Source organism: Aotus nancymaae, unplaced genomic scaffold (genome assembly GCF_030222135.1).
Source record: "Aotus nancymaae isolate 86718 unplaced genomic scaffold, 86718_ANA_hifiasm-v0.15.2.pri h1tg000031l, whole genome shotgun sequence".
NCBI lineage: Eukaryota > Metazoa > Chordata > Mammalia > Primates > Aotidae > Aotus > Aotus nancymaae.
Genome location: NW_026988444.1, coordinates 4,294,192 through 4,307,978, shown reverse-complemented (window position 1 = coordinate 4,307,978; position 13,787 = coordinate 4,294,192). Strand labels below are relative to the sequence as shown.

General features: G+C 57.0%; 1 protein-coding gene across 6 annotated transcripts in view; it reads left to right on the top strand.

Moving 5' to 3' along the window:
• Positions 1 to 13,787, top strand: part of HDAC4 (histone deacetylase 4) — a 355,366-nt gene that overhangs the window by 298,241 nt on the left and 43,338 nt on the right. For all 6 annotated transcript variants that reach the window (XM_064383397.1, XM_064383398.1, XM_064383400.1 and 3 more), the window contains 3 exons: positions 4,684 to 4,730; positions 9,399 to 9,506; positions 12,246 to 12,301. In XM_064383397.1, coding sequence (XP_064239467.1) covers positions 4,684 to 4,730; positions 9,399 to 9,506; positions 12,246 to 12,301 — 211 coding nt within the window. The remainder of the gene's footprint in view (positions 1 to 4,683; positions 4,731 to 9,398; positions 9,507 to 12,245; positions 12,302 to 13,787) is intronic.

The window sequence follows — 13,787 nt, the reverse complement described above, 5'->3', positions numbered from 1 at the left end:
AGCAGATGACACAGGGATCGTGGAGAACCTGGGAGAGGCAGGGAGCACCCACTGGGGCCGGAGAAGGAGCTTCAAGGGCAAGGGTGGTGTGGACAGTGGGGAGGGCAGGTGGCCTTGCGTCCAGGAGCTGGGTGGGCAGAGGCTGTGCATCAAGGCACCGAGGCCAGAGTGTCAGTGGGAGGATGGAGACAGGACCAGCTCCACCAGCAGGAGGGTGGAGGCAGGACCAGCTCCACCAGCAAGAGGATGGAGGCAGGACCAGCTCCACCAGCAGGACCATGGAGGCAGGACCATGGAGACAGGACCAGCTCCACCAGCAGGAGGATGGAGACAGGACCAGCTCCACCAGCAGGACCGTGGAGGCAGGACCAGCTCCACCAGCAAGAGGATGGAGGCAGGACCAGCAGGATCATGGAGGCAGGACCAGCTCCACCAGCAGGACCATGGAGGCAGGACCGGCAGGACCAGCTCCACCAGCAGGACCGTGGAGGCAGGACCAGCAGGATCATGGAGGCAGGACCAGCAGGATCATGGAGGCAGGACCAGCAGGATCGTGGAGGCAGGACCAGCAGGACCGTGGAGGCAGGACCAGCAGGATGATGGAGGCAGGCTTAGCTCCACCACCTTGCTTAGGTTTCTGAGCGAGTTTCACACAAGCTTTAAGACACACGATCAGAAAGGAAAGCAGAAAGTCGGATGTGTGGTGTCCTTGGGGAGACAGTCAAGGACGGAAGGAGCTCGGAGCTCTCTTTCCCACGATGGCTGATTACCCGACGGGCCCTGGTCCTCGGTTCATGGCCCATGTTGGGCCCTTGAGCCCCTTTCTTATTGCTGGTTTCTTCTTGAAGTTTCTGCAGCATCGCTTTGCCCCATTCCTGTCCTCCGAAGGCAGCCATTCTAGTGCGGTTTGTTCTGTTTACAGGCAGTTTGTCATTCTGTTTCCGGTTCTTTCCTGCAAAGCTTTGTGCTTTAAAATCTGTTCACGTTCCTGTGAGGATACCTCACCCATTGCCTTCTCACAACTTGAAATCAATTTTTGAATTTCCGACAGGTATCCTAACCCAGAAACTTCATTATCACCCACCTAAGTATTTCAAACACGGTAACAGCCAGTGACGATCTTGAGTTTTGCGAACATAACCCTAATGAGGTGTTTCAGCACCGCTGTGTGATTTTTTCTTTCCTCATTTAATGGAATCCACAAGCCGCTAAGCTGCGTCCAAGGGCTTTCACGTTTCCTTTCCGATGTGCTGAGACGCCACGCAGAAGGCTCGGCCGAACCGGACTGTGGGCCTCAGACAGGCTGGCTGCTGTCCTAGATGTCACTGAAAATCACACGGCTCATCCGCTCATGTCAGCTGGCACAGTGCTGTGTCCAGGGAGACCTGGGCCTCTGGGGAGTGGGTGCCGGTGAAGCTCAGGGGAGAGTGTGGCAGGAAGATGACTTGGCACAGCAAGGGCGTCCTCCCAACCAGGAGGCAGGAGCAGCGGCGAGAGAACGCCTGGAGCCTTCGCTGCCCTACCCCAGGCCCAGAACGCCTGTCCGCCAGCAGGCTGGAATGTTTCGTGGCCTGGTGTTGGTGATTGTGGCTCCAAACCACAGGAGGCTGCTGGGCTCCTCAGGGCTGTCACCAAAATTCCGTGCCTGTAACTCCATTCCTAGATTCAAGCATTTGGATGCAAGATCGTGTTCTTTTTCTTTTTTTTTTTTGGTCTTTGCCAGATAATGAGCAAACTCAAAACAGTCGGATGGCTTGTGGTTTTAATGTAGACATGGTTGGCTGTGATTTCAAAGAGATTCAGTGTCTTACAGATACCCGGCCACGTCTGTCTCCTGTGAGTTCATAGAGCCGAGCGCTTGCATCATTTGGAAAATGAGCTCCCTCATTTCCGGCACTGTCTTTCGCACACGTGGGAGTAGTCAGTGATGGGAAGAGGCACCCACCGAGCCACTCCCAGCCCCAGCTACTTAGCTACTTACCAAGGCCAGGACCGCCCTTCCGAGGCAGCACCCGCCCCTGTGGTGAGGTTGGCGCTAGGTGACCCCACTACAGATGACGGGAAGCGAGCAGGACAGCAGGTGGCTTGGCACCCATGCCCTCCTCCATTCTCAGTCTCCTTCCGCCTGCCCACCAGCTCCCTCACCCACCACATCCCGCCAGCTTCCCCTCAGCCCCTGCTCAGCCCCAGCGCCTCCCAAAGGGGTCGGGCATGCAGGCTGCTTCCCACGTGGTCAGCCCCATGCCCACTCCTTGTTGCCACCAAGGCACAGAGGAGAGCTGTGGGGATGAGGGCTGGCCCCCATGAGCCTCAGGTGAGAAATGTTAGCTGATGCTGTCCCACATCCCAAACTCACATGTGGACACGGGAAGCAGGCTCAGGAGCCATGACTCCAGGCAGGGGTGGGTCTGTGAGCCGTGGACGTGGAGGAAGCAGGCCCAGGACAGTGCCTGGGAAGGGAAGCGGGGGCCATGCTGGTACTGCTGCCTCGGCGGGCATAAGGCCAGGACCAAGAGGCCGAGGTGGGCCTGCTGAGCACCGTGTTGAGAGCCGGGGACGACCGAAGCCCCTGCTGGCTCAGTGCTTTGTGCAGCCCAGGCCGGGAGCAGGGACAAGGCGGGCACAGACCCAGACCTGCCCTCGGAGCCAGGCCAGGTGGAGAGCAGCACAGACTCCCTCTGACACAGTCTGGCCTCTCCCAGCACAAGGAGCTTTGTCTGGAAATGAGAGTGTTGCAGCATCTCCATGGCACCTGTGCCCCTCAGCTGACCAGGCCATCCCAGCAGCTAGGGGCCCGGCCTGTCTTCTCTTTGCCTGGGGGGTCTGGGGGCCCCTGAGCCCCTTCTGAAAAGCAGCTGCAGCTGCTGCCCCCTGCCCCTGCCTCCTGCTCTGCTCCCTGCCCCTGCCTCCTGCTCTGCTCCCTGTTGGCATGGCAGCCCCCCAGCCCCGGGATGTGGATGTGGACATGGCCATTCTAGAAGCCTCCAGCCTCAATGCACATGCATGGCCTCTGCAGAGTGGGAAGAGCCTGGGTCAGCTCTGTGCGCCGGGCCTCACACTAGGACCTGGCTATGGGCATCTGTGGAGCATGTGGGCATCCTTGGGGGGTGTGGATGTCCATGGGGTGCTGTGGGCATCCGTGGGGTATATGGGCATCCATGGCAGGGTGCAGGCATCCTGGAGGGGTATGGGCATCTGTGGGAGGTGTGGGTGTCCATGGGCTAAGGCAAGCAGGGCGTCCTGTGGGTGTGTAGGCATCCATGGGGGGCGTGGGCATCCGTGGGGGGTGCAGGCATCCGTGGGGGGTGCAGGCATCTGTGGGGTGTGTGGGCGTCCTTGGGGGGCGCGGGCGTCCGTGGAGGGCGCGGGCATCCGTGAAGGGTGCAGGCGTCCATGGAAGATGCAGGCATCTGGGGGGGTGCGGGCATCCGTGGGCTAAGGCAAGAGATCCTCTGTTGAGCCTCTCATCTGCGCCAGCCACTCCCCTGTGGCTTAGGGCCATCGCAGTTGCTCTTCCCAGCCAGGCATGCTGTGCCGTCGGGAAGGGTTCCTCGTGCACACCGAGCTCCCCAGTGCGGCAAGCCATCCAGGCGAGAGGCGGGTGGGCCCTGATGGACCCACAGCCAGCCCCTTCCCATGGCCCCGTTGGCTGGGCCTAGGAGTGTAGACCAGAGCACACGGGGTGCGGTCTGCTCTTCGGAACCGGCGGAGCGTGGGAGAGGAGCCCAGGGGACGCAGCCCGGCTGAGGCCAGAAAGTGGGGTCCCACGCTGGATAAAGGAGCCTCTTACATCAAGCCAGTCTCCTTGGAGCGTGTGGAATGTCACCCCAGCTCCAGCCCAGGAGGGGCCGTGGGCTGTGAAGATCGAGGGGCCGGGGACCCAGGCAGCAGCTAGGAATGGCAGGTCCTGCGCCTGGTTCATGGAGGTCTCTTGTCCTCAACAGATGGGTTTTAAGCTGGTGGCATGCATTCAGCCAGCACTGGGGTCACACAGGAAAAAGCGCCCCTGTCCTGGGAGCACTTTTGCCGTTGGGGCAGATGTGGGCGCCAGAGCCGTGGGGTGGGGGCCTCGAGGGCCCCAATTTCCATGGGAGGTGACCTGGCATGCAGCTGCGACATCCTTGGAGCCCTCAGTGAGCTGTGCACACTCCGCCTGGGTCGCAGGGAGGGACTCTCACTGCATACATTCCCGAGGATCTCAGGGTCAAAGAGACCCCAGCACCCATCTTTAATCCTGGGACCCGCCCCTTATTTGCGTTGGAGGGGGCTGCTGGACAAGCCCTACGAGCTCAGTGAGGAGCCAGGCCCGGGGTCTAGGAGCAGGATTTGCTGTTAGACACTGCCCCTTAGGGGCACGGGCTGCAGCAGGCACCCACCAGGCTACCTCGTGCCCCCCGGTGGCTTGGTGCCTCCCCGCGGCCGCTGACGGGCTGATGCCACAACAATCTGAGGTGTCTCCACCAGGGTCTGTGACCCAGCTCAGCCCTCACAGGAGCCACGGCACCTCTAAGGGCCAGGCGCTGACCCAGTATCGGGGCCACAGGGCGTCACGTGGGGAGCAGTTGCCCCTCGGTGTCCCACAAGTGCCCAAGCACCACTGAAGGCCGCAGAGTGCTCCCAGGGCCTGCCCAGCACCTCGGCCGCGTGCCCCTGGCCTCTCTTGACTGTTTCCCTCCCCCACAGGCTCGCTGGCCTCTGTGTTCGTCCGGCTCCCCTGCGGTGGTGTTGGGGTAAGTGTTCCTTTAATGTGTAAATAATGTCCTGTTTCTTCTCCAGTCCCAGTGGTCACAGAAATCGCAGCCTCTCTTCCCTCAAAGTAAGTAATTGCTACCAGGTGTTTCCCACACACAGGGTCTGGCGGGCCGGGGCTGCCCATGTGCGGCTTCAAAGGCCGCGTGAGCCAAGAGCGTTTTGACCGCAGACACGGGCACCTTTCTCTGAGGAAGGTCATCTGGTGCTCGCGGCTCGGGCTCTGGGGAGTAGTGGCTCTTGCTGTAAGGAACAGGAGAAACAGGACCCTGTGTGCAGCCAGCGTCCCATCCCCTTCTGGGTCTGCAGCAGTCATCTGCTCACATCAGGCCACGAGTATGGCATGGGCAGGACGCGTGTTTCCTTATTCCGTACCCAGTTTCCACCCGAAGCTATAGGTGGGGCTCCCAGTGCAGTGACCGTGATTCTCACGGGCCACATGGAGTCTGTAGGGCCGCTCGCTGGGCGGGGCCGGCTACGAGCTGCTGATACATAGACCTGGCCTGGGCACGTGAATTCACAAGGACTTTGCAGTCTGGGCATCTGCCCATCGGTCCACACAGGAGCGGTCATGTGCAATCAAACTTTTCAGTAACAAAAAGGTTCTCCCCTGGCCCCCAACCTCCTTGATGCAGCCTGGGAAGAGGTGGCAATAGCAAGGGCTGCCGTGAGAAGGTGAGGCTGAGCCTCCCAGCGGTTTTGGGCCATCGTGGTCCTGCAGTGCCTCAAATCCCCACAGGGTTACAGGCAGGGAGGACAGGCGCCCGTGGACGGTAGGAGCCGCTGCCGCCGAAACAGCGCAGCGTGTGTGTGATCACAGATTGCAGGGCGAAGCTCAAGGTCTGGATTCTGTTATGGAAATGAAACAAAATTGTTTTCTTCCTGAGTTTTTATAAAAATCACTGCTTTGAAAATTATCCCGTCAGAAAGAGAATAAACGGCATTTATTCATACCACCACCATGCCTCCTAGAGTTATTTTATTTTGTATTGTAAATAGGCTGCAATCTCTTAATTTGGGGCAAGTTTTTGGCCAGACTTGAAAAGAATTGAATTTGCACTGCCCTGCAGCCAGCACGCCTGTGCAAGGCAGAATTTATCGTTTGCAAATGAAAGCTGAGTGCAGGCTCAGAGCTGAGGGGGTGAGCCCAGCAGCCCCCCACCAAGTGTTCAGTCCAGATCTGAGGCATGCAGATGAGAGCTGCACCCTCCCATCTGGGCACAGGCATGCACTCATGCACAGATGCAGATGGAGAAGTTCCCCACGTGGACTCAGGCAGAGAGGGGAGCCCGTTGGCATGGGCAGGGAGCAGTGCGGGCCGGGGGGCGTCCTCAGGTACAGCGGTCGGTAGCATGCGTCTTCTTCCCGTTGTCTTCCAGGAGTTCGGCCTGCGCAGGCCCCTGCCCTGACTGTGGGGTGCACTTGCTGTCTCTGGCACAGATGCAGCTCTCCTGTGCTTCAGCGTCTCCTCCAGAGCTGGGAGGGGCCAGCCTTCTGGGGTGTCAGGAGAAGCAAAGTAGACCTCAGGAGCCAAAGTGTGGGCGCAAGGGAGGTGCTCTTGCCTGGGAGGGCAGAGCCGGTGGGCAGAGCCGGCGAGCAGAGCCGGCTGCCTTTCCCGAAAGCAGCGGCAAACTCGCGTGGAGGTGGGTGGGGGCTGGGAACACCGGAAACTCATCTCTCCCCGTGCTGGGAAATGCAGGCCAGAAAGTGCTTTGACCTCTTTTCAAACCGCATCAGCTCCTGCATTGCTCGTCTCCACTGTCCACAAGCTTCAACACGGTGAGGAGCTGGGGTCCCTGCTTGGCCTCACCCAGCAGGGTCCCGGCCCACTCCGGTTCGTCCGGCTCCCTACGGCAACTCTGACCTTCCCAAAGGCCTCCCAGCCCTGCCAGCCCGTGAGATTCTCCATGGGAATCTTTCTCCATGTTTCCTCCCCACCTTTTTTGAGAGAGAGAGAGAGAAATTTAAAACACCAGAGCGAGCTATTTGCTCCTTCCCGCATTGGCAGTTGCTGCCACCTGCCCTGAGCCAGGCTCCCTGCAAGAGGCCTGGAGATCCTGGAACTCCGTACTCGTCCCTGAGAGCTGGAGCCATGGTCCTGAAGCAGGCGAAGGGGTCTCTTGAGTTGTCCGGGGACTGGGGCCCTGCGGTGGGGCTGGGGGTTTGTCCCTCACTCTGTGCAAGATGTTCCAGAAACTTCTGAACCCCAGGGCCCCATGGGAGGGGTTACAGCTGGGCCTCTGGACACAAGCACCTGGTAGACCGAGCAGCTCCTTGGCACCCCAGGTGTGCAGAGCCCCCAGAAGACCCTTCAGAACATGGGCATCCTCCACCCTCCGCTCCTCAAGCCCAGTTCATTGTATGTTCAAGAAAAATCATCTCTGGGTGCTGTCCCCACAGTAGCAGCCTCAGAGCCTGCCTGGGACCCCGCCTCCCCCGGCAGACACAGGGCAGCTGGCAGAATCTCGCCCTGCCTGGCTCTCACTCCTGGGAGGTCACCTTGGATTTTTTTTTCCCTCTTTGGAGACAGAGCCTCACTCTGTTACCCAGACTGTAGTGCAGTGGTGTGTTCATGGCTCACTGCAGCCTCGACCTCCTGGGCTCAAGCGATCTTCCCACCTCAGCCTCCTGAGTTGCAGGGAATACAGGCCCAGCCCACCACATCTGGATAGTTTTTTTTTAGTTTTTACGGAGATGGGGTCTCACTACGTTGCCCAGGCTGGTCTCAAACTCCTGGCCTCAAGCGATCCTCCTGCCTCGGCCTCCCAAAGTGTTGGTAATATAGACATGAGCTGCCACACCCCTGCTACCTTGAGTTTTAATGAATTGATTCTCCGGCTGAAGTCATCGGCCCAGAGTAGTCCTATTTATGTGGCTGCTTCCATAAGTAACAATACAGCGTTATTTAGAGGAGAAGCCATTCTTTATAGATTGAATATTAATGCTGTGGAGGGTAGGTAAATGGAGTTATTTTGACATTTGGAAACCATTTATAGAATATAGAAGTTTGGTCATTGAAAAGAAAACCGACGCTGAATACCTTCAGGAAATGCCTTCAGCCCCTTGAAAGCGCATTTTAACTCACCTTGCTTTGATGATGAAGCTTTAAGACCGCCTGGAAGGAAACCTTCCCTCGCCACATAATGAGTAGTGTCTGTCAAGTGGCAGGTCTGCCTGGTGGTGGACAGGAGCGCTCAACAGCCTGGTCTGGGGAAGGACGAGGCAGGGTGGACACACCTGGCTCCTGCTTATAAGCCCAGAGCACTCAGCACTCAAGAGAGGCTCAGTTTGAGAAGGAGGCGCCCTGCAATAGAGCTGCAGTAGACCTGGTCAGCACCTTGGTGAAGCCGAGCACCCACAATGACAGCTTCTATGTCCTCCACCGGGCGGGCACATCCGGGTCCCCCAGTGTGTTTGCCCAGGGAGCCTGCTCACCAGACAGCATCTTGCAGGCAAGGGACACACTTAGGCACAGCGCTCAGGTGCCCTGGGGCCAGCCCAAGGCCTGTGTATTTACTCTCAGCGCCCTGATGCCTCCCTCCCCAGCCAGACTCCCCTAGGAGACTGCTCTGCAGAACTGGCCGTCCAGATCCCGGACGTATTTCCTCCCAAAATGAGCCAGGGCTGTGAGAAATTTCTACTGTCCTTAAATAAATAAATGACCCAACACATAGTCGGGGATTGTTGACATGTTTATGTGAAACAATTTTTCTGTCTGAAGTGGAAAAGGCCAGCAGGCTGACCTGCCGGTGCCTGGGCAGAGCCGGGTGCCGTCAGCAGGGCAGAGCGGGGCAGCTCTCCTCGCCCACCCGTGCCCCCAGGCCTGCTTCACTACACTGGTCAGCACATGGAGCTTCCAGTTAAACTCACCACAGAAGAAGTCAGTGTTGGAAGAGACTGGTCCAGATTCCCTTACGTTTCCTTTCGCTGCTAATTGTTAGACAGGTTGACTATCCCTTATCTGAAATGCCTGGGGCCAGAAGTATTTCAGATGTTGGAATATTTGCATTATACTTACCGGTTGAGCATCCTTAATCTAAAAATCTGAAATCCAAAATGCTCCAGAGTGCATTTCCTTTGAGCATCGCGTAGGCACTCAAAAAGTTTCCTATTTTTTTTTTCTCTTTGGAGACAGAGCCTCACTCCATTACCCAGACTGGAGTGCAGTGGTGCATTCGCAGCTCACCACAGCCTCGGCCTCCTGGGCTCAAGCAATCTTCCCGCCTCAGCCTACAAAATGCTTTTGTAGCATTTTGGATTTAAGATTTTCAGATCAGAGATAGTCAACCTGAATAGCTCTCCTAACTACAATTCCAGTTTTAAAGAAAAAGAAAAAGAGGAAGTAGATCACCTTGACATTCCTTTTAGTTCCGAGTATATTGGAGCAATTGAGGGAATAGAGGATGCCTCAGAGCAGGTCAGGACACATTCATCTTATTTCCGGTGAATTCTCTTGTATCTTCCCGTTTAAATTTTGTGGCATGTCTTAAAATGATCGAAGCCCAAACGTGGGCTGAGGCTGCCCCAGCTCTGGCTGGACCCGAGGTTTTGGAGGCAGAGCCCACGGGGCCTGAGCTGCTCTGCCCAGCCAGTGCTGGTGATGACAGTGACCGGGGACGTGACCTCACTGTGGGGTGTTGTTTCCACAGGTGGACAGTGACACCATCTGGAATGAGGTGCACTCAGCGGGGGCCGCCCGCCTGGCCGTGGGCTGCGTGGTGGAGCTGGTCTTCAAGGTGGCCACGGGGGAGCTGAAGGTCAGTCGGGGCCCGAGCAGCTGTGGGCTCCCAGAAGGAGGCTTGCCACAGATTCCCAGTGTGGGGAGGGACCGCTCACTGCATCCCCCTCTCATAAGGTGGGGAGGAGACTCTGTCAGCGCAGCCTCACTACTGAATGAAAGAGACATGCCCACACTGTGACAGGTTATTCCATAGTGCAGATTCTCAAAGATCTGCATCGTAACAACCCTGTACACTCTTGAAAATTGTAGAGGAACCCAAAGAGCTTCTGTTTCCATGAGTTACAGCCACAGTATTGACCATACGAGAGATTAAAACAGACATTTTCAAAACGTTTGTTAATTTAAACATAGCACTAATGTCTGGCTCTGTAGACGGCAGCCAGGTTGTCACGCCTGCGTGGCATCGTTCTTGCCACATGTTGAAGTTCATGAAGGAATCCTGGCCCCACATGGATACGTAACTAGAAACGGAAGAGGACTTGATTGACTTTTCAGAGGTATTCTAACTGTGGGTATTCTTTGACAGAATGCCAAAAATTCAGCAAGTGCTAGTGTCTTGAAAATGAGCTGCAGTGTGGAAGCTGAACTCAAATCGGGGCCTCCTCTTCCTCTTCCTTCAGCAGGTTTAACCAGAGCATCAGCCCTTCTTGGAGGTCAAATGGATCTCTCATTCATGGGTGATTGGTAGCACTGTGCATTGGTCATTTAGAAATTTAACTTCATGGAGTTACGTGGACCTTCCATGTTCTGACACATACAGTATCAAAAAAGTCATTAATTTTTGTTTATTTTCATTTTTTTTTTTTGAAAGGGGGGTTTCACTCTTGTTGTCCAGGCTGGAGAACAATGGTGAGATCTTGGCTCACTGCAACCTCCACCTCCCAGGTTCAAGCAATTCTCCTGCCTCAGCCTCCTGAGTAGCTGGAATTACAGGCATACGCTACCATACCTGGCCAATTTTGTATTTTTTTAAAATAGAGACAGGGTTTCACCATGTTGATCAGGCTGGTCTCGAACTCCCAACCTCAGGTGATCCACCCGCCTGGGCCTCCCAAAGTGCTGGGATTACAGGTGTGAGCCACTGCACCCGGTCCAATTTTTGAAACCATTAATATCACCCCCATCTCACCAGAAGTCGTGTTTAAGTAGTGGGAGAGCCATCAGGCTTATAGAGGCAGAACCGTGTGTTCTAAACTTAGAATTTTTACTTGAAAGCTCAAATTTTGCCACACTTCCTTCCCATCTCTTTACTCACGGTGTTAAAAGGACGTGTGTTTGAGGGTGGAGAACTAATAACATGTCTGAATACTGCTTCATCGAGGACGTGGTTAAGGGAAGCCGCGTACACACACACATACACAACACACGATACACAACATACACATACACACACACAACACGATACACAACATACACATGCACACACACACGCCACACAACACACGATACACACAACACAACACACACGATACGCACATATACAACACACAGTACACACACACAACACACACGATACACAACACGATACACACACACGCACATACACAACACACACAATGCACACAACACACACACATACACAACACACATGATACACAACACGCACATACAACACACGCAACACATACAACACACACAACACATGGTACACAACACACGATACACAACACATGATACACAACACACGATACTCAACACGATACACAACACACATACACAAACGATACAACAACACACATGCACACAACACACACACACAACACACACACCCTTGCGCTGTCCCCTGCCCGGCCCCCGGCACAGGTGTCAGGGCAGTGACAAGAGCACATAGAGCCTCAGGACTGTGCGGCCAGCAGACCCTCAGCAGGGTTCGAGGCCACAGGGGTGTGCAGCCTGCCCTCGGAAGCACCACGCACAGGGTGTGGACGTGCAGAAATGCACGGGGGCCGGGGCCTTTCGAGAGCATTTGCCACCACCTCGCTGGCTGCCCTTGCACCTTCCTGAGCCTGGTCCCTGCGGTGTCCGGCTCACCCCGCCCGGGCTGTGCTCACTGGTGGCTGGCCGGCTCTTTTGAGGTTCCATTACAGACCTTGACCACACCATGTCCTGTTGCTGGTGAGACCAGGAGGCCCGTAATCCATTTTCATGGCAGCAACTACAGAGTGGCTTGCAGATGGATTTTTGATGCCTAAGTGACAAGGCAGAGAACAGCGTTTCGGCCCAGTGCGGGCGGAGCTGTTTCACAGGCTGCCCACTTGCCCACCATACTGGGAGCAGCCACAGCAAGGGCAGAGGCAGTCACGTTAAGGCTGAGCTGGGGCAGAGCCTGAGCACTCTGCCGTGCGGCCAAGTGTGAGCGGGGCCCCTTCTGCTCCATCTTCCTCCGGTGGCCGCCTAGCGGGTCCTGGTCCCCAGCCAATGGGGAACAAGCACACCCCTTCCACATCACCCAGACCCCTGAGCCAAGGGCCCCACACCTTGCCGGCAGCGCTGAGAGCAGGGCCAGGCACCTACCTGTCATCCTGGGGACTGCGTTTCAGGGTAACCAATAGTAGCTCCGAGACCGCTTTAGGAGAAGGTCCCAGGCTTCTCGGAAAGGCTCACAGCTGGCCCTGCATCACTGTGGCCAGGGTGCAGAGAGAAACTGTCCTCCCACTTAGCCCAGCTCTGCTGGAAGTTGAGTATGCAACCATTTTCCCGTGGCTACAAAGCATGTCTTTTTCACTCTCTCCCGGCCGTCTGGTGTCACCTGCAGAATGGCTTTGCTGTGGTCCGCCCCCCCGGACACCACGCAGAGGAGAGCACGCCCATGTGAGTACATGCTGCAGCCCCACGCATCAGGGGAGCCCGGGTCTCCGTCCCCTCCCTTAGGGCTGGGTGGGTGCCTGAGTGACCGCGGGGAGCCCAGGGTGCCACGTGCCGGTATGGCCTCAGCTTCCGGGCGCCCGGGCCTGTGAGCATCACCGCTTAGTTATGATGGAGACAGATGAAGAGAAAGGAAGGAAAGGGCCTGTGGAGGTCAGTCCAGAGAAGCCTCTGATTGTTAAGGAGTTGTCAGCACTTGGGAGGAAACACCACTTCCCCCCGAGTGAGTCCCTGCGGCTCTTTACTGACTGGAGGACTCAGGCCATTTCGTGCGTGGCTTTTTAACCGCCTGCTGACCGCCAGGTGCTGACGCGGCAAGTCTCAGAGCCTCGTCCACACAGGCGGCTATCCAGAGGCTGTTTTGAGTCTTTCAGAGACTGCTCACTGTCCACATGGCTGAGGACTGGGCAGGGTGGGGAGTGCGGGGTGTGGGTCGTCCTGGAGGACCGTGGGAAGGCCAACCTCAGCTGCGTGTGGAGTGCCTTGCGGCCTGGGTGGTGAGTGAATGAGCTGTTCCGTAAGAGCATGCCGTCTGGGGGGACGTTAGCCTCTCCAGTGAGGAGGATGGGTGCTAGAAGGAGTGGCTCCCCGTGCTCTGGAGATGGAGAAGGGGTGCCTGATCTCACCAGCTGCAGGGGAGGAGGTGGCCTGGGGCTCTGCCTTGGCGAATTTGATCCACAGTTTGTCAGACGGGCACGGCAAGACAAGTGCAGATACCGACAAGCTCATCATCAGGGTGTGGCCAGGAAGCAGTCAGAGCGAGACAGAACTGCAGGGGCCCAGGAAAGGACCCCTGGAACTCGACGTCAGTGCAGGGGCCAGCAGCACCCTCTCACGTCAGGGGGTAAGATGGTCAGGTCCGCGTGTTAGAGCAGAATCACCTTTGTGCAGAGAGGAGATTGTAGCTGCCAGGGAGGCATTCCTGTTGGAATCTTTGTGGCTTTACCTGAAACCGCGTGGTTGGTGAACATCCCAGAGCACCCCAGGTCCCTGGGGCACCAGGCTTGCTGCTCCATTTCTCTGGCGTTTCTTTTCTGATTGAACCGGAGGTGTGGGATATTCTGAATAATGAAGCTCAGACGAAGAGAAACCAATTCTTTTTGGTTGCAGTTCTTCACCGCGCTCCCTGTGAGCAGCTGCAGGAGCTGAGTCTAGGGTGCCCCCAGGCGCGTCAGACTCTGGGGTGCCCCCGGGCGCGTCAGAGTCTAGTGTGCCCCCGGGCGCGTCAGAGTCCAGGGTGCCCCCGGGCGCGTCAGAGTCTAGGGTGCCCCCGGGCGCGTCAGAGTCTAGGGTGCCCCCGGGCGTGTCAGAGTCCAGGGTGCCCCCAGAGTACAGGGTGCCCCCAGGCGCATCAGAGTCTAGTGTGCCCCTGGGCGCGTCAGAGTCTAGGGTGGCCCCGGGCGTGTCAGAGTCTAGTGTGCCCCCGGGCGCG